The sequence below is a fragment of the Pteropus medius genome, unplaced genomic scaffold (genome assembly GCF_902729225.1).
Source record: "Pteropus medius unplaced genomic scaffold, Ma_sr-lr_union100, whole genome shotgun sequence".
NCBI classification, from domain to species: domain Eukaryota; kingdom Metazoa; phylum Chordata; class Mammalia; order Chiroptera; family Pteropodidae; genus Pteropus; species Pteropus medius.
The window spans coordinates 7,466,216-7,487,622 of NW_024351543.1; the positions used below are offsets into that span (position 1 = coordinate 7,466,216).

General features: G+C 33.8%; 1 protein-coding gene across 2 annotated transcripts in view; it reads left to right on the plus strand.

The window, feature by feature from the left end:
- The window catches only part of SLC49A4 (solute carrier family 49 member 4), a 67,430-nt gene extending 46,236 nt beyond the window's left edge, over positions 1–21,194 (plus strand). The window contains exons 7-9 of one of the 2 annotated variants that reach the window (XM_039843203.1): positions 1,516–1,643; positions 13,285–13,467; positions 20,087–21,194. In XM_039843203.1, the coding sequence (XP_039699137.1) occupies positions 1,516–1,643; positions 13,285–13,467; positions 20,087–20,202 (427 nt within the window). In that variant the 3' untranslated portion in view covers positions 20,203–21,194. Of the gene's footprint in view, positions 1–1,515; positions 1,644–11,186; positions 12,353–13,284; positions 13,468–20,086 lie in introns of those variants that run through there. The other variant, XM_039843204.1, reaches the window with a different exon arrangement.
- The last annotated feature ends 213 nt before the right edge of the window (positions 21,195–21,407 follow it).

Below are 21,407 nucleotides of genomic sequence, written 5' to 3' on the forward strand. Positions count from 1 at the left end.
AAAACTGTTTTATTCTCTCATACCTGGTCATCGGCCTATCTGACACATAAGTTCAGGCAGCCTACCAAAATATAAATCAGAAAAGTGATTGATGACCATGGAATTAAAACAAAGTATTTAGATTTTCTTGAGGAATGTTTCTGTCAAGCCATGGAACCTTTTTTAGAATTTTCAAAATAAGAATTTTCTGACAATGAACTAACTTTCATAGTTGAGAACAGACCTGTCACTGGGCAAAGGTGCATTCATTTTTCTCACCAAAAGATGGCATCAGCTCTCACAGAAAAGTCATTTTAGTCTAGGTAACCCTTACAAACATGATTAATCACATCACATCAAATAAGTGCAAAACCAAAGATAGTATTGAAAGTGTTAAGAAGAATAGTCACATAATTATAATAGAAATTAAAATCAATTTTGAAAAACTTCAGAGAGAAAACATGGTAAATGTCATATGGGATCTGTTTTTTATAATAGGAACAATTCCGAAGGACAGAATAAGTTGTGTGTAGAGGATTGTGCCTATATAATCAACCATTAATCAGCAAATGAGGAATAGCAACTGGCAAATGGAAGTTTTTGGTTGTAACTAAATGATAAGTATCTCTACCATATTACTTTTAGTTTCGTGTTAATTCAGGAAAAAAACAGGGATTTTAAGAATTTAAAATGCGCTGAAACAGTAGTCACAGCTTCGAGGAATAGTATCCACTCTTCCAGAGCTATATTCTTGCTTTATAAAGCTTACAATCTGATAAGGAAGACAAAAAATAAACAAATGCAAAAACAGGAGAAATTCCAATAGAGGTAAGTGCTATGAAGAAAATAAGAGTGTGGAGGTGGAATGGGGAGGCTTTCTTCAGTGAGCATGGAGAGCCTTGTTGAAGTGAGACCTGAGTGACCTGAGGAATAAGCAGGAGTTAGTCATGTGAAGAATGGGTGTACCAGCATTCTAGGCTGAGAGTACAAGTACATTGCTGTTTGAAACAACCTTAGCATGTATGAGAAACAAAAACAGTGCTGTTCAATTGGGGCATAGTAAGGCAAAGGGAGAGTGGAGACAGATTCCATAGGACCCCAAAAACTCTAGTGTACGCAATTGCATTTGCTCTTTGAGTTTGAATCTTGGGAGCGCCATCTTTGCAGGTTTATGTCAACAAGTTAATAACCTATTTTCTAAAACTAGAACAATATGTACTCATTATAGAATGTTTGGAAATTATAGAAAAACATAAACTAAAAGTGGCATTTAAAAACTTAGAATCCATCCTGGAAGTTATAGATCCTGAACAGAGATCATGTTTTGTGTTTTATAAGAGGAAAAAGAACATTTATCACAAAGTAATATTTATCACACACATCAAAATGTATCAGTTAAAAAAAATTAAAAACTTGCTTTTAAAAGTAAGTATGGAAATTTCTTCAAGAAATTATCATTAAATGAAAATATGTCATTGATTTAAGTTGTATTTTAAAAATTCAGTTAGAATTAAAAGAACATTGGTTTTTTTTCAGGTTTGCAGATTTTATCAGGGGTATGCTGAAACTAATTCTTCTCCTCCTGTTTTCTGGGGCTACGCTATCATCTATGTGGTTCACCCTGACCTGTTTGAACAGCATCACACATCTGCCTTTAACCACAGGTGAATATAGACTTTTGAACTTTGAAAAAATATTTTTAGTTCACAGAAGTATGTGTATTCTAACAATAGGACTTTTTCTTCCTTTCTATAAGCAATTGTTAAACATACTAAAGGGTCTTCCTTATCTAGCCATCAAATTATCATTCCATCTAAAAAGAGCTCAAGAAATAACTAAAAATATTTTCATTGGTATTTTACATATGAAAAGAAGTATAATCTTTAAGCTTATATAGCATGAAAAAGCTTATATTCTTTTAACATTCATATCAGAGCATAATACAAAGATTTTTATCTTCTTTATAGCTATTACATCATTATGAAACAGTAAGGAAGAAGAACAAAAGCAAAAGCTATGATGTTTAAAGTACCCTCCAGTAAAATTTTTGAACTAGCACCTATAGGTTTATTTTACTTTTAGTCTTAATTACATAATCAAAACAAAACAAAATTTATTAGAAATACCTATTGAAGTATATTAGAGGCAGTTTACTTAGCCATTCAGTTGAATTGAAACCTTTATAGCTGTTGTTTTTATTGTTATTAGTATTATTTGGGGGTCTATACTAGTTTTTTATGACTGCTGTAACAAATTACCGTAAAGATAGAGTTATTTAAGACAACAAGATTTTATTATCTTACATTTCTGTAAATTAGAAAGCCAACTTGGATTTCACTAGGCTAAAGTCAAAGTGTAGGCAGACTCTGGGGAAGAATCCGTTTCCTTGCCTTTTCTGTCACCTAGAGGCCTCCCACATTCCTTGGCTTGTAGCTCCCTTCCTCCATCTTTAAAGCCAAAAACAACCTGTCACGTCCTTCTCACACTACATCATCTGTGCCTTTCTACTAAGGTCACATCTTCCTCTGAACTCTCACCTTCTGCCTCTCATTTTTACTTTTAAGGATCCGAGTGATTACATTGAGACCATCCAGATAATATAGGATAATCTTCCTTTTTTTAAAAAAAAATTAATTAATTTTTTTTTATTATGGTGACATTTGTTAATGAAATCCAGTAAGTTTCAGGTGTACAATTCAACAGTAAGGCATATATATATTGCATTGTGTGTTCTCCGCCCATAGTTAGATTTCTTTCTGTCACCACATATTTGACCCCTTCTACCCCTTCTAACTTCTCCCTTCCCCCTCCCCCCTCATCCTCTGGTAACCACTAACTAGTCTATTGTCCATGTCCATGAGTCTCTGTTTTTTTGTCCTGTTTGTTTGTTGCTTTTAGATTTATATCCCACATACTATCATACCTTTTTCTGTCTGGCTTATTTCACTTAGCATGATTATCTTGAGGTCCATCCATATTGTCCCAAAGTGAGCTGATTAGTAACCTTAATTCCATCGGTAGCCTTAATCCTTTTAGCCATGTGAAGTAACATTTTCGTGGGTTCCAAGGATTAGGACATGAATATCTTTTGGGGTAGGGTGGGAGTAGGGGGCCATTATTCTGCTTACCACAGGATTCTTGTAAAATTACTATGACAGATTATTTTCTAAACCAAAAAGGTTCCATTATTTTTTTCTCTATTTTAACAAAAAATTGTTTAAAATGCATACGGTGTGCCTCTTTATTTAAGGGGGACACGTTCCAAGGCCTCCAGTGGTACCTATAAGTGTGGGGAATATCAAATTCTATATTCACTATGTTTTATTCTATACATACATACTTTTTCACATAGAGGAAGCACTTTACAGCTTCTCTTTAGCATATTTGAATTGACAACATTACTACTCTTATGCCTTGGGGCCATTATTAAGTAAAATAAGGGCTACTTGCACACAAGTAATGCAATATCATGAGTTAATCTAATAACTGAGAAGGCTACTAAGTGACTAATGGGTGGGTAGCGAGTATAACCAGATATGCTGGATAAAGAGGTGATTCACATCCCAGGGGGGGTCAAATCAGGAAGATATGTAACAACGTGAGATTTCATCACATTACTCAGAAAGGTGTGCAATTTAAAACTTACCAGTTGTTTATATCTGGAATTTTCCATTTAATATTTTCAGACTGCAATTGACCTCAAGTAACTTAAAACACAGAAAGCAAAACTTCAGATAAGGGGGACTACTGTGTTTTTTATTCCATTTGCACCTACATTTTGGATTATGTGTTTAATTGTAGGATTATTTGTTGTAAAGGTAGAGTGCAGGATTATAGGATTATTTGCTATAACAAGCATTTGTATGGTTAGGAGTAAACAAGTCTGAAAAGTGGCTCTGCAAGGCCTAATACCCAGTGGCGTGTATATTCCATGAGACTCCATGAGAGGAGGGTTCCTTTTGTCTACAGATAATTAAGGAATACTGCACATTCCAATTTGGACTTATGCACTGTGTACTAAAAGGACCAGCAGTTTATACAACAGAGGCATCAAATCTTTCCAAGATACCCATTTATTTGGGAGTTTCTACTACTTTCACAGTAATAACAGGGCAATAGGACAAGGCTACCCCATCCCCATGATTATCAAGTTGCTCCAAGCCAGCCGCCCTGGAATGCCACAGCAAACTCACAAGAGCAACACAGATTTATTTTAAATTTCCAAAGGAAACGGGTATTCCGCATCTGTCAGATACTGTGCAAATCTCTGACTCAACAGAGTTCCCTCTTTCAGCATTAGATCCTGCTTTTTGATAACGTCCTATCTTGGCAAAGTTAGTATTTCTGCAGTTGCTGTGATATCAAAAGCAAATACCACACAAAAAATCAGTGTAGAACAGGAAACGAGGGTGGTGATGTCAATCTGATTTCAAGATTTAAGAAGCTGTGCAGTGCCCAGCAGACATACTTCCCATTAGTAAGTACCGGTGGTTATTTAAGAATAAACTAAAAATACATTTATTTCCATACATTGCTATTATTTTTTAAATAGCTACTAAATTGTTAGGACATGTATATTTTTTAAATTGTTTGGACCTAACTGTGTAATTAACAGAATTATTAGCTATTTATTTTGGCCTTGGACCCCATGAAAAAATTACTGAGACACTAAGGGTGCTGAGAAGAAAGGTCTGGAAGCCTCTGCTCTGTACCATCCTGCTGGGAATTCTCCCCTCAAAGGTTTATTGCTTTTCCTGTAAAGCCCTATTGTCCAGAGTAATAATTTTTGGACAATGTGTACTTTTCATACACTAATATTCGTACGTTAGGGTTTTGAGAAATTTGGAAAGTGTTCTGGGCCAGAATTTTTATTTTATTTTATTCTGGTATAATTTCATCATTTAGCAGTTGTACAACATTCTGGTGGAACAGTTATAGTTTACAACTCTTCTCATTCGTGGCATTGCACTCGGATTTTTTTTGTGATACTGTATGTCAAGCATGCATCTGTTAGATTTTACAAGAACATTGTCATGAGTACCTAATGAACAGATTTCTTTCCCTTAAGTGTAGAATATTCATTATAAGAGAGTACATTCATTAAATTTTATGCATTTTCTACTTAACATAAAATTAGCAGTTTTGTCTCTGGATGGAGGCACTGGGAATAAATTTAATTTTTTACCTCCTTTTTTGTCTGGGATTTGTATAATGAACATGTTTAATTTTATAATCAGAAAAAACGTATATATTTGAAAACAATACATCTTTTTAAATCTTAAAAGAAAAGTGATGTAATTGACCCTGGTCAAGACCGTTTTTTCAGTCTGTCCTTAAAAACCATTACGCTGGATAGAAAGAAAAGCAGAATTCTAAATTAAATCAAGGCCAGAATCAAAAGGTTGAGTTTGATGTGGCCATCTTAAAAACTACTTAATTATACATTCTATTGTTGTTTTCAATTGCAAGTCAGTTTTTGAATGTCACTTAGATACTCCTGAAAGATTCATTTTTAATATTTTACGTATTTATATTTTATAAATATACTAGGTTGAGGACTAGATTTGTTCACATTTCTTCTCTTAATTATAATATATTTTTTCTCCTTCCTGATATCACTTAAATAGTTACTTGAGTATATGTTTCATCTCCCCTACCAGTCTGAAAATCTGGAGCATGGACTTGTGCCTTATAAATTCTGACCTAAATTCCTACCCCAGTACCTATCACAACCCCTGAGTAACTAATGAATGAGTAAATGAATGAATGAAATATACATTATTTCCATTTTGAACCTCAGTATATATGACTTATTGCCAATAATAGCAATTATGGCCAGTCTTTGTTATTCAGCATTAGCTGTAGGATGGCAAAAGGGCACATTTTAATGGAACAGTGGAGAATTTGAATAAATCTGTCACAGATACTCTTACTGTCTTTATAAAAATGTGACCTAATTCCTTTTAAGTAAAAGGAACTTACTACAAAATCTAATTATAGACAGATCTAGACCTTTAGGCTGGTATTTAAAGTCAGTAACTGCAAATTCGTTCCTTTTTTTTTTTTACCAGTCATTCTTTTTTAATCAGGAAAGTATCTAGTTATTCTCATTTCTAGCAAACTTAGTATTTCTATTACTGCTTTTCATATTTCAGAAGACTCTACATGAAAAGTGTTTGAAAATATATGCATTAATTATAACCATTGACATGATAAAAAGCTAATTTTGTTCAATCCATGTGTTATAAGTGCTACTACTGCTAAAACCTTCTATTGCAATCTTTCTGAAGTCCACTGATCTTGATATTATTGTTGCCATCTCTACAGAAGAAAACTGGGTCATTCCATTCTTTGTAAAACCACGCTGTTTGATATGTGTACTTACATACATCTTCTTGGAGGCTGTCAGCAGTATGCTTTTGTTCCCTTAGAGAAACTCAATATTTAAAATTGTATTTTAAGCTCCTTAATTGAAGTATCTACAGTAGGACAAATAAATAAACTTGTGACTAGATAATATGAGCTTCAAAATCTTGAAGCTTATGCTGTGAATAAAATTATGAAAATACATTATTCACCTTATTCGAGAACTAGATGTCTAGCCCTGTTAGCCACAACTCATACAGTCATTTTTCACAAAACAGATGAATACGTTGAAATGGCTTTTTGAAAAATGTTAGCACTTTGGTGATGAGTTTGCTGAAACAATATAATTTGAGTGTTTAACAGAAGTTGCCTTGGGAGAGGTTCTTCATCTAATTCAAGTTACTAGGATGCCATGATGGTGAGGGTAATTAACTAGATATAAACTCCTCGAGAGCAATAGCTGACTACAAACTGACTTCAAGTGATATTTGAAGAAAGTATATTGAAAGGCCTGTGAGAGTAATCCTTTTAATATATTTTAATATTTCCTCTTAATGTATAATCCTCTTCATGTATTTTACATTTATTAAAATAATTATGTCTCATTTTGATAGCATACAAAGAAATAAAAACATACGCTTGCCCAAAAATGGGGGCTAAATGAGGAAATTGAGAAAAGAATGATGAACATGATTAAAGAAATACATATTATTAAGGAAATTAGGGATTTTAAGTGTTAAGGAAAGGCTAGGAGTAACTTAATTATTTTAAATTCCATGAACTAAAAGTTACTGTTACTCGTGTTCATGACTGTCTGATCAAGAATGAAAAAATAGAACAAATTACAAGCAGAGAATAGATTTGTGAAAAACCTTAAATGTAAGAGTCATGAAATGCTCAAAGGCCTATTGAGGAAGATCATACTGTTTATCAGTGTGATTTTTCAAGAAGATATGTCTTCACGCAGAATCTGTGTTTCTTGAAGGTAGAGGGCTTGACCAGGTGATCAGTCAGTGTTCCATGATTTAATAGTACACTACCTGCTTCAGAACCATAAGTAATTCTTTAGGAGCTTGAAAGTTACTGATAAACCTATACCTATGCTATCTAATTTCACAACCAGTCTCCACTCCGGGCCCACAATTAAAAAGGATTATTAGTTGTGCTTCATTTCTGCAAGATAATTACTTTGCCTTCCAGCTTTTAGAGACTCTAAACATAACTGCCAAACTTTATAGGACTAAGCTATGCCAGCAAAGAGGCTAAACAAGGGACACCACAGATTAATAACACAAAGAAAGAAAATCATCATCATTAGTGAATATTGCAGCACAATATGCCCCCATCCTCTTTTGGAACCGCAGTTTCATGCACTGCATATTTTAATTAGTGGTAGATCATGAAGCCACAGCAGTCATTTTTAGAAAGAAAATGTGAGACTGAGAAGAGAGGCACAGCTCAGTGATATAGAAATGTATATCGGTGTATGTGTGTACAAATGTATGTATTCTGTCTATTATTCGGCATGCCCAAAACCCATGAAAAAACCGCGTAGGTAACATTGCGAATATTTACTCTTTCTCTTCATGCGTGTCTCTTTATTTCCAAAGGGAGTATTTTCACTTGCACTGTCAAGTTTAGATTGTAAGAAATATTTTTAATAAAGGTCTAAATTCCCTGTTAACTTTTTTAACGTTATCATAAAATAAAAATTCAGTCAGTCTGCACAAGAATAAAAGTTTATCCAATAAAATGTATTAATGTTATAAACCTACTTTTAGGGAAATTTCTGACTTTGATCTTTAAAATAATTCATAATAAAAATTTATTGTTCTTTTATAATCCTTATTTATAACACTTCTTAATAAAACTGTAAACAAATTCTTTATTATTCTTATCTACCTAGAAGCACCTGTAAGATTTTTGTTTTTAACATCCTAGTTAAGCTCTCCTGTCTACATGTATTCAAATTTGTTTTGATCTCCTTAAATGAACTTTGGTTATCATCTGATATAACTTATTCAATAAATGCATCTCTTCCATTACAATCCAGACATATGTACATCTGACTGCAACTTGAATACCTCCCAAAAAAGGAAACACATTACCAGTCCATTGTTAGTCAGCTCTGGATTTTGGGAAATTCTTTCTCCTATTGAGATAACTGATTTGGAACAACACAGCTTCCACAGAGCAAATCAGCTCCACTAATGGCACTCAAAACATTTGAAGATATTTGTCATGTCTAGCCTTGGCCTTTAAACATCCCCGAGTTCTTACAACCTTTTCTCATTGGACATGGATTCCACACCACTGACCAGCATAGTTGCTGTCTTCTAAGCCTACCGTAGCTTGTCATTGTCCTTCTCAGACTGTTACTAGAATTTAGCACACTTTTCCTGCTTCACTCAGCACCCGGTATTGTGAGGCCCTTGTTTCTAGTGCTTAGACGTAGCTTCTTCTAGGAAAATGGTGTATAATTATCTTCTTATCACTGTGCATATAAATGGCTGCTGAGCAAATAGTTATCTATCATGTTCCTTTAGATTAGGAGAGATTTGAGGATAGAATATGTCTTATTCTAGCAAAGCAGCTTACATATAATAGACTCCTGATAAATGGTTTTGAAAAGACTTAAGCTAAAGTTTTCCCTTTTATACATCTAAGCATTAATTTTTTGGACCCATTTTATATTTATCATGATTAAAGTTCATCTCTTTCTTCGTAACCTTTTGGTGCTTTATTTTTTATTTTGTCATCTGTCTTATGTGCAGTCACTTCCAGCTTTGTGCTGAATACAAATTTGGGAAGCATGCCTGTTATGTCAATACCACTGAATAAAAGAAATTAATTTTTTTTCCAGTCTGACACAGTGGCTTCATAGAAAATATGCTAGATTCTGTGGGCCTTAATTATATTATTAATACTGCTGACTCATATTTCTAAATAAGTTGTTTTGACTTGCAGAACTTTGGTCAGTTAATCTGTAAAATACCTTACCTATCTCAAAGAGTTGGTAGGATGATCAAATATGATAATATATTTGAAAGCATTTTCAAAAAATGTTTTTAAAATTAAATCCAAGATTAGAAATTGTTATTGTTATTGATGATATCTTGAGACTCTCATTAAATATTGAGTGGAAATAGTTTCTATTCTTACCTGAAATCTTGTGATTTGTTTTATAACTGCTAATCATCAAGGTTTGAACATTCTGGTTAATAAAAATGTATTCATACATAGTTTTATTTCCCAAAAGTTTAGTAATTTGGTTTATTATGGGCTGTAGGGATTTGGGGAGCGGTATTTTCAGGGTTATGATCCAATTCATGTTCTTGAAACACATCCGTTATAATTGTATTTTGTGCTACACAGGACTGTGTGTTTTTTGCAATTTAAATTATGGGCCTGTGAATTTTATTAGCTTCTTTGGAGGAACTGTACATCAGCATTGTGTTTGTTCTGCTAAATTACCTCGACTTTTTAATTGAAAGGCAGTTTGTTATAATTTTAGTATCAGTACTCTAGAAAGTCATGGAAATATTTAATGATCATGTAGTTTGAACCCTCTCTGACAAGCAGGAAATTATCTTGTCTGCCTGACTTTTAATAGATGACATTCACCCACTGGATCTGCCAAACCAGTGTATAAAGACACTGTATCAGACTCTAAACTGAAAACTCAAATGGAAGTCAAATCCAGACTCTTAATAATCAGTTTCTACTTTATGCACGCCCCAGAACACTGGGGAGGAATATATTACATCAGTCCTCACACAACTACCTTTCCCCAGTTCTGAATGTGAAGATCTTAATTTAACCCTTTCTCGTGTAAATTATTTTGATTCTTTAGTTTCTGCAATAAAAACTGATTTCAGCTCATCCATCCAGTGTAAAACAACTTCTTGGTCATCATTTTTATAGTAATACAAGAAGCAAACATCAAGAGTAAGAGAATTAAATGAAAATAATCACTTTTTGATTACTGGTCTCAAGTTATATCATTCATCACAGCCTATTTATCCTATGTCTAATAGGAATTCTAATAAATGAAGTGGAGATGTTTATGTCAAAGATCCTGCACTAGGCCTGGTTATGTGGCTCCCCTGGTTATGTGTAGACATCAGGTCTATGGGTCAACTCATCCCATGATAACCATTTCTGAGTCAGTGAGCTAACAAACTTGCATGAATCAACTACCAATTCATTATTTCATTACCAACAAAATTCTCTCTTTTTTTGTTGTTAAATAGTTAAGATATCTACATAATAAAAAAGTCAAATTCAAATAGTAAATGAAAGGTATACAATGAGAAATGACTACCCTCCTGTGGCCCCCAATTTCCCTCTCTAGAGGCAACCCTGAATGTCAGTTTCTTGGGTATTTTTGCCCAAAGAATTCTATATATTTACAAATGTGTGTGTATCTTTTTAAAAATATAGCATACTTTTCTACATCTTTTTTACTTACATATCATAGATGTCATTAATATCAGCACATACAGAGCTACTTCATTTTTGATGGTTATATAATATGACTTTGTTTCAATGTTTGATAAAGTTTTACACAACCAACCCCCTATTGGTGGACATTTAGCTTGTTTTTAATCTTTTCATACTACAAACTATTGCATTTTGTGTTTTTTATATAATTGTACCTGCACAGCTATAGAATAAATTCCTAGAACTGGAATTTCTGGGTCAAACGATAAGTGCATTATTTATTTTGATAGACATTTTCAGACTACCACCAGAATTTGAATTTTAGTTCCATCAACAGTGTTTAATCACAATAGAAATTTCATCTTTCCAATGACAAAGGTTTTCTGTTCCTTCCCTAGAATTTAGATACCGAGGAAACCAAAATCAGAAGATTGGTACTGAGCATGAAATGAAGCCATGGGATTTGCATGGCCATGTGGGGGTTTTCAGACAGGGCCCCTGCTTCCCCCTGCCGCCTTCTCTCTCTATATCATGCTTGATAAAAATCAATAAAATCAAATCTGTCTTTTCAAGACTTCGTTAGTCCCCTTTCAGTATGTCCTCATCATTATCATTCTTTTATAATTTGCAATTATTTTATTATATGCAAATTATGATTCTTTTTCAGGTATTACACTTTGATTTGCCTGATTACAAATTACATGTGAGAAATATGTGTTGAAGGATTATTTCCAAACATAGATCCTAAAAAAGGGTAATTCCATCACTGGTTTGTGAATTCTTACTTAGAAGTAGCACTTTCTGGTCCTTAAGAGTTTGCTTTTCCCTGTCATTTATTTCAGTGTTGTCTTGTTTTTAATTCCTGGGCTCATCTGTGTTTGGGTCAGTAGCCATCTCTGCTCTGATTGCCAACTGACCAATAAATTATTATAAAGTGTTTTGTAGGTAGAATATTCTATGAAAGCTACCGGATATATTCCATCCCTACATTTCCTAATGGACCACTAATGAGTCATGTGTTAAACAGATGTGTTGATTGATTTACATGATCTACATGTAGCAAAAATACAGTGAGCATCAGGTGTTGGATTTTGTTCTGTTTTTAAAAATCTCTTGAAAATTACTTCATGTTTTAAATGGTATTTATTATAAGTATCAGATGCTTTCCATTTAATTCTGTAGATAATTCGGTCACTGGTTCAGCCAGCAATATGTTCTTTATTCACTGTCATCCTCATGTTCTCTATTTTAATATGCGTCTTCTATTCAAAGAAAGAGTAATCACCAGCTATTTATGTTATTAGAATGTACTAAATATTTTTTCATCCTGAAAGACCAGTATAATTAGAAGAGAAAGTAAGAATAGAGGTAAATTGAAGGAATCCTATTAGAAAACAGTGGATGCTATTTGTTTGCCCCTTCAGCAATGTCATGGACTTTTGATTATTGTAATCAATTATGATAAATTCTGTGAATGATACATAACAGGTTTAGGGTAACTCCCTCATTTCCTGCATTTCCTGTACAGAAAATGTTTTCTTAATAAATGTTTTTATTAAAAATATTTTCCTGGTAACCTTAAGCTTAGAATAAATTTTACTCATTATCATTAGGGTATGATATACTTATCAGTCTATATAGGAGGTATGTTTTAGATTTCTAAGTGAGATATTGTTTTTTCCTCATTGGTTCTGTTTTCACCTTTAAATTAAAATTAATGAAAGTTTGTATGCAGACAGTAAAATTATTTGGAGTTGGGTGCATTTCTCTAAACATTCTTCTAAGAAGAATGTCCTTATTCAAAAATTTTACTATAGAGTATAGCTAAATAGGCTTTTTATTGGCTAATCTGGGATCCTAACCACTATTAATTATGTATTTCTGGGTGAAAATTTTTTCTGTGTTCCAAAAAGTTACAAATTTTTAAAAAACTTGATACAAAACACATTCCAAAATTGAGAACTAATTTTATTTTAAGTGTTCCTCCAGAAATTACATACTGAATAATTTTTATTTTGTGCTTGAGGGCTATTACTAACCAGTCTCTTTAAATATGTAATATTCAGTAACATTTAATGTTTCTTACATTTATTCTTAGAATTTAAGTTCTCTTTAAAATTATAAAATAAGTCTAGATTTCTAATTAAGTTGCTATATTTTATCTATCCTTCTATTTGCCAGGAGTGCGACTAAGGGGGAAGAATCCTTTTAATTATATTATTATGGTAAAATTGTTTCTGTGCTTTGGAATAATCCGCCAAAAAGATAAAGCACATAAACTGGTAATCATCCAGCAACAAAATCTTTTCCTCTCTACTCCACAAACCTGAACAAAGAGCTGACAGATGTATGCTGCTTTGTCAAACTTTATCAACTGCCATTGAAAAAAGATGAAATTGCAGAGTTGATATTTGTAAAAGAGAAGACCCAGAAGATCTATCTGATATGACTCACTGCTGCTACTGAAAAACTAAAATGTTTGTGTTTTTATTTTAGTGACATTGTATGCCTCCTGTATTCTCCTGGGAGTGTTCTTGAATAGCAGTATACCTATATTTTTTGAGCTTTTTGTGGAAACTGTCTACCCAGTTCCAGAAGGGATTACTTGTGGAGTTGTCACTTTTTTAAGTAATATGTTCATGGGAGTACTTTTATTTTTTCTCACATTTTATCACACAGGTAAGAAATCTGACTTTTTGTTTACTACCTAAATGTGTTATGAGAGAGGTTTGTGGCACTGCTATACAGGGAATTTATATGGAGAATTCTCAAGCAAAGTACTTTATTTAAGCTTTCACATGCCAATAAATGAAAATATCTTCAGTTATTTCTTTTTTTGAAATGCCTCATCTAATGCACCCTCATCCCCTAGAATTTCTGATTTAATAAACTCGGACTGGAGCCTAGCATTTATTTATTTGTTTTTTAGAGCTCCCCAGGTGATTCTAATATGCAGATTTTCATTGAGAACCGCTAGCATATTGATTTTTCAAAAAATACTTAAAATCTACTTTCTTAACTATGGTATAGATTAATGTTAAAGCTTTGGGAATGCATGAGAAGTCACCTAAAAAGTGTATAGAGTGTATAGAACAACACTGTCCAATGGAACTTTTTAGGATAATGGAAATATTCTTTATCTGTCCAATACAGTAGCTACTGGCCACTTGAAGCTAGTGCAGCTAACAAACTGGGTTTTTTATTTTATTTCATTTTAATTAATTTAAGTTTACATTTAAATAGCTACATGTGGTCAGTGCAGGTATAGAGTGAAAGGAAGGTTGAAGTTAGAACCCAGGGGTACACTTTAAAGAAGAGAGAAATCTTTTACAAAAGAAAGGATGGGGTCTTAAACCCAAGTGGAAGAGTTCGCCATGGACAAAAGGAGATAGGAGAGAAGGCGGAGTCAGCGGACATAGAGGCAGAGATACCTTTGCTGGGCAGTTTTTTTATTTTTTTTATTTTTTAGTGGCATCTTTTTCCACTCATTCCTATCTTTTTTACATTTAATTTTTTAATTCTTTTTTTCACTCTCCCCTCTGGTAACCACTAGTCCATTGTCTGGCCAGTTCTTGATGGCACCACTTTTTTATTTAGCAGCCAGTTCATCTATTAAGAGCTGGTGGAAAGAAAATGGAGAAAGAGCTTAAGGAGAGAATGGAACTTTAAAATAACCTTTGAAGGGGCGAGAAGAGACACTGTAGGGACAGCTGGGAGATTGCTGGGCATGTGGAAGGCAAGCCTGTCTGGTGTTGGAGTCCATGGGTTTACAGTGGCTCCATTTTGCACAGTTGTTTGATTTTCTCTGATAGCCTCTCTTCTGTGATACAAATTCTGTCTTACTATTTCAGAAAATTTGGGCATAATCATCTAGGATTTTTTTGCATGTTAAAATAAGAATTTATACTTGTGATTCTTGAATATAAAGTTTCTATTAATTTCTGCTAGGTTTATATCCCATTTTGTGCCCTCATCATAAATAGTCTAATATTATTACCTTTGTTTCCTCTGGTTACTGTTCTCCTAACTGTACATCAAAGTCCAGTAAATTTGGATAACATGGAAGAATCTGATTTATATGATTCAAATGTAAGAAATGCTCTAAAATGTAATGCTCCAAGAGGCCTGATTGTTTATAGGAAATTTTCTGACAGTAACCTCCTTGGCTGGGAAATAAATATTTAAAACTTTTAACCTTGATGAAACAGAATCTGCCCTGAATTTTGGACAACTTTTGGCATAGCACTGTCATCTAACAGCAAAAAGCATCCAAATGATATATTTATTTCTTAATATAATTAACAACAAACCAGATTATTTCTATCAATCAGTAATATGGATAAAGTACGTGTTAGCTTTGCTAAACTTGATGTGTTTGGCTTATCATATGAAAGACAGTGATATTAGTGATATTAAATGAAGTCAGACCACTCTTTACTGTCCTTTCATCAGGGAAAATGCCATCAGCAGGTGTTGGACTAAGGTCTTTGCTTCTAGTGACTTTTTTTAGCAGAATCACCCAACAATCATTATATATGAGCCTTAATCCACTTCAGTTATGTCACAGTTGCAGTTTAGTGCCTCTCTTTTGCTTGGTAAAGTATTAGAGATGGCTGTGTTGCCCCTTCAGGCGATAGAAACAATTTTCTAGCTCATAGGCACAGGTTTGCTAAGTGATTCTTGCAGCTTAGTAGAGTGTGGTTTTTCCTGTCTGCTGGAAATAGTTTTGTTCTCCCAATATTTAAAGACAGTAGATGACAGATAATGTTATCCCCAATGAACCTCTTGCATGTGGTCTCTAGAATATCACACGTATTTACTGAACAGTTTAGAGCCCAGTGCAGTCCTGACCATTTCACTGTCCTAGATCCAGTGGCAGCTTTCAGTTTGTTCAAAAGAGCCTGGCGTCTGGCATGAATTAACCGAAACTGACAGCAGTCAGTGCTCACTTCTCATTTTGCAGATATAGAGTAACTAGATACAAGCAGATATTTTTGTTTCTTTGACATAGGTGGCAGAAGAAACACTTAGCACCATTTCTGATACTTCCTGTCTCACTGAGTATAATCAAGGATTTATGTAGCTGAGGGAAAAAAGCTTCCCTCTTTTTGGTTGGTTTCTGATCACATGTTCTTATACGTATCTGTATAGATGTTAAAGGTTTCTGCCCAAACTCCATGAATATTGTGAAAAATGAAACTTTAAATAATAATTCATTTTAATTTAACAAAGTGATTTTCAGGAAAAAAAACTCAACACATTTTGACATTTTAGAGAGTTAATGAGAAGTTATATGGGAAAGAGCCTACCCCAGGGCATAACTGGCACTCACCAAGTGTTTAATTTGTTTTCTTGATAATTAGCTGGTTGGTATTAAGAATTTAAATATCTAGGTTTATATTTTAAAGAAATACTTTTATATGTTTATTTGTGAGTGTGTCTAATGAATACACACAAACATACCTTGCATCTCTCTAAGGCTAAGATTACTAGAACTATGAAAACGGTGTTGTGTTTCTTTCACATATGATGTTGCCCCAAAGTCCTACAGCCAAAGACCACATGTCTCATATCTTAGGTACGATGGTACCTAAATTGCAAATCAGAAAATTCTGTAAAATTATTTCCTAAAAATAACCTTTAGTTCCACAGCCTAGTACCCTAAACATTTTTTTATGATAAATTGGATTCCCTTCCATTAGAGCCAGTGTTCAAATGTCATAATTTAGTCATTTTAAAACTTGAAAAACTCAGAGGATAAGTTATACGTCATAATTCAACTATTACTTACATGATTGGAAGGCCTGATTTTTAATCATTATTAAGGGCTGTGGTTTTTTTAGGTCACTTCTCAAAGAAATACTAACCTTCCTGTCTAGAGTTTTTATTTCTCCACAATGTGCTATCTAGTAGGTGATTGTATCAGAGACAGTTTTTCAGGGCTGTACAGACTAACCTCAAAATAACGACATTAGATTGGCTTGCCTAGCAAGAAAGGCTCTAGTGGTGATTTGCTTGCAGATTATGGCCATCACCATCATTGATAGTGAATGTCACACAGGCCTCTGTACCAATGCCACTGGCTTTTTTGGAGCCCTGGGTCCCAAGTCCTGTTTTGATTCTGCTTTAGGTACTTGGGACAGTATCAGAAGTTTCTTAGATTTCTGACTTGAGTTTTTCATGGTCACTTTCAAAAGAAATTATTACTTGCTCCCTAATATAAGCATATTTATAAAACTGAATTGCTTCCTATGTTTGCTTTGAGAATCTCAGTGAGTTATTTCAGACAGCAGAGTGGTTTTACTCAAATAACTTCACATATGAAACCAATTTGGGAATGCTGATATATTTTTATATGCTTTGCAATATATTCTAATGTTCTATTTTATAGTTTGTAACTTATTTTGAAGTTTGTATTATCTGGGGTTTTTTGTTTCTCTAGAAGGTTTGCAGCAGGTTTTGGCTAAAATCATTAGTTTTTTTACCTCAGTCCTTTCATTTTGAAGTAGCTAACCATGGATTTGAGGCAACATTGTGGCTCAAGAAATTGAGATGCCTGGCTGAGGTGGGAGCCATTGACTAGTAGTTACCAGAACAAGTTTAACAGATGTAGACTACTGAGAAGTAATTTTACCTGTGAAATCATGTCAGCTGGCTCCCTTTGAGTGAAAATGGAAACATTTGTTAAATCATAATAATTCTGGTTAAAGCACCAAAGAAATTAGAAGTTTAGTTCTGGTGGGGTGGTATCTGGAACCAGACAAATACTTAAAGGTGATAGAAACTGAAAGCATGGCATCATCAAGGGAAAAGTATAAAAGTGCTTCTGGAAGAAAAGGGAAGAGGATAAGCACAATACTAATTAGTTCAGTCCCAGCAGAGCATCACTATTTGGTGTGGAGCCCACTTCACAGAGTAAAATATAGCACCTGTCTAAAGCTGTAAATTGGCATAGAGCATACTCAAGCTATAGTAGATATAATAAATGATAGATAATCATCAGAAATATAGAGGCAAATTGTGGAAGCTTAATGTATGGATTTACATTTACTCTAGCTGAAGACAAAGGGAAGGAATGTTAGAAAACTCACTTTAAAAGATTTAAATGCTAAGAATGAGAAAATTTCAATGGATCAGGACCCCGTTGGTTCAGTTACGTCATAAGACACTGGGCTCAGAGAGGACAGCAGTTTACTTTGCTACTGCTAAGTCTAATGAAGCTGTTATACAAGCCATTTCCTGCTTATTAGAGCACCTAAGCTGTGGCTGATGTGAATGGTCTTCAGTGGAAAGATGTAGAGGTTCCATCTCTGACCTTTTGCTTTCTGAACAGGCAAAAAATTTCAAAGATCACTTGTAGTTGACTGAGCCAAGTGAACTTACTGAAAGATGGATTTGACTTTTCAGAAAGAGGCATAATAGTAAAAATGAACCAACAAACCATGACACTAGAGAGCAATTTTGAGGCATTTTTAAAGATTTCATCTGTACCGAAGTAGAAGGAATAATTTTACAACTGTGATAAAAATAATAGGTCTGCTTTGGCAATAGTTGCTTCATGTATGTTATTATAGCCCCCCATAAAATACAGTCTCTAAAATTTAGAAAATGTCATTGTAGACCACTTTGTCAAGTACTCTACTTTCTTTAAAGCTTTTGCTTAAAATTTGACCTTAAAGTCAACATACGCACTACAAAAAGTATGCTGTTGTCATTGTTTTTGCTTCTTTTTCCCTTATTTTTTTTACTGCTTCCTTTTGCCTGTCAAAATTATCATCAGAAATCCAGAAAGCTATATGGTTAATATAAAAGCAGATAACACCTGGCGTGTCATTCAGGGAATATCAGAATAACAACAAGATCCCAGAGGTTACAGCCTTTCTTGGTGTTCAGATTATATTCAATCCAAGTAAAGCACAGAAAACAGCTTTGCATGAAAATGCCATTGAAATATATGTCTTTGTTACATGCCATGTAATAGCATGTCTGACTTTTAAAATGTGGAAATTGAGAGGTGGAGAGGTGGCTTTTGTGAGCATGTTACAGAAAAGGGGTATTTCAGCACCTTTTCTTACCTGTGGTTTTTGAATTTCCATTCCTGAGCATAAATTGCTCTTTTAGCCATATGAGTTATGGATTAAACTAAAGCAGTAGTGTGGAAATCTTCAGGATTATTTTTGAAGATTAAGGCAGTATTAGCATTCTATAGAAGTACAGAGGGAAAGTATAAACCTATAGGAGTGCCCAAAGAAAAAGAAAATGTACCAGAGAACTTGTTTACTTCTTTTTTTTTTAATTGAAACTGATAAATGATTAAACTAGAGAAATTATCCCCCATCTTAACCACCACCAGCACCACCAACTTCTTTATGCGAAGAAACTGCTCACTTCTGCACTCAAAGCCCCAGGATTGACTGGCGAGGGGGGCTGGGATAGAGGGAAGCTGAACAGATGCATGTCTCAAGGTCACTGCAGCTGAAAGGAGCAGCCACAGTTGGCCAATGGGTATTAGTAAGAGGCTCAGAATTGGCCTGTTGGAGGGTCGTGAATTCATGAGCAAGCCTTTTTTTTTTTTAAAGAAGAAGCATGTTCTTAATTCCATTAAATTAGATCACAACAAAATTGCCTATTTAAATGATTCTTATAGGTTTTCTGGTAATTGGTATCATATATAACTATTATGCTAGTAGGAAAAAAGACTTAGAAAGAAATAAACTAAAATATTCAAAGTAGTTTTTCTGAGAGTAGAATTAAGATTAACTTTCTGTTTTACTTTATTTTTTAATATATTTTTCATCTGGTCTACAAAGATTACTATTTGATGTTTTTGCTGAGAATTAGATGTCTTTATCCAAGAAAAAGTATATAAAAATGCTATCTCCAAATTCAGGTGATTTTCTTATTTGTCTTTCTAATCCATCAGGTATTTCTAAACAAGGACAAGAGTGATGGTGATAGAGGGCACTTAAAAAATAATTAACAAACTAACATTTAAAGGTGATTGATTTTTTTCTTTAAAGTAATAGATTTTTTTTTGCCACCAAAGTCAAGGTGGATTAAATTGATGAATAGTTATTAACAATACTGATTTAAAATATTCCACATGAAAGCCCTGTAATATATTACATGCATCACTTAGACTCCAGATTGTCACTGTTTATTGAAAGCCAGTTTTCAGGCCTTCCAGGGTGCATTGATTGTAAGTGCTTTTGAATTCAGAGCAGATTGCTTTCGGCATACAGGTGGTGTTCTGCTGGTGACACATGAATGCTTACGAATGCATGTTTTTGTCTTACAGAGTTGTCTTGGTTCAACTGGTGCCTTCCCGGGTCGTGTTTGCTCAGTCTCCTCCTCATTCTGTGCTTCAGGGAATCCTATGACAGACTCTATCTTGATGTGGTTGTCTCAGTTTAATAGCACAGACTTGAAGGAGTTTAAAAAGAGACTGGAAATCAATACTGCATACTGCGCATTTGCTCGGAATTGCATATCTAACAGGAAAAAAAAGAGGAGAAGAGAAAAACTTCACTCAGAGGTTTTGTTAGGTTATAGATGATCGCATTAATTGAATTACTGTTAGGTAATAATAATGTGGGACTTGAGTGGTAATAGGGTATTTAAAAACTCTATAAATGGCATACCTGTGCCCGATTCTAGGGTTGGAAGTGTGACGTCTTATACACAAAGCACTACCTAAATAATACCCTCTATGTTTTGCGTCAGTGCTAAACTACTGATTGGTTAATTGTAATTATGAAAAGAAATAAAGGGTGTCTATCACATGAAGATAATTCCTTCACATATTGAAATAGGAAGAAATGCCACTAACTTCTAAAGAAATTTAAACCCTATATCCGATTTTATTATAAAATAGCCAAGAGGTATATCGATGATAGAAGTTAGCAACATGTACACTACATTTTTTGTAATAAAGCCATTTCTTATATGACTCCTTATTTTTAATTAGGTCAGAAACCTTTGGCTATCTTTATTATGGTGGTCAAGTGCTCCCCAGTGACTTTAGAGCACATACTTTGTGTCTCAATCTTAACTTATCCTTGTTTCTGTGAAATACAGTTTCATCTACTTGGCTCTTAAATAATTATATTAAAGGTGACTAAATGTTTAATGTGGTCACATTAAATATTGTATGAAAAATGTAATTCCGTTCTGATTTAGCACTTTGTTAAAAATGAAATGACAAATCACATAGAACATTCTGTGTCTTCAGTAAATATATGTGTATACATACATAGTGACATATATGTGTGTGTGTGTGTATATATATGTATATGTATATATGTATATATACATATACATATATATAGCGACATGGGATGTAAATCCAGCACCAGCTATTATTTACTAGGGCTACATTTTATTAAATGACCTTTGTTTGAGAATAACAGTTTATAACATTGAAACTTTCAGATCTGTTGAATGATTTCTAATCACATTCTTGGATTTTGATTCTGGTTATAAAATGTTCAATTCTGTATGGAGTCAATATATTTGAGAGGGCAGTATTTTGCCAGTACCGGTTTTCTTTCTATGGATGATAGCTTTGTAAAAAATAACAGTTAGAACTCATCGGACAGCTCTCAGACATGTATTTCGCT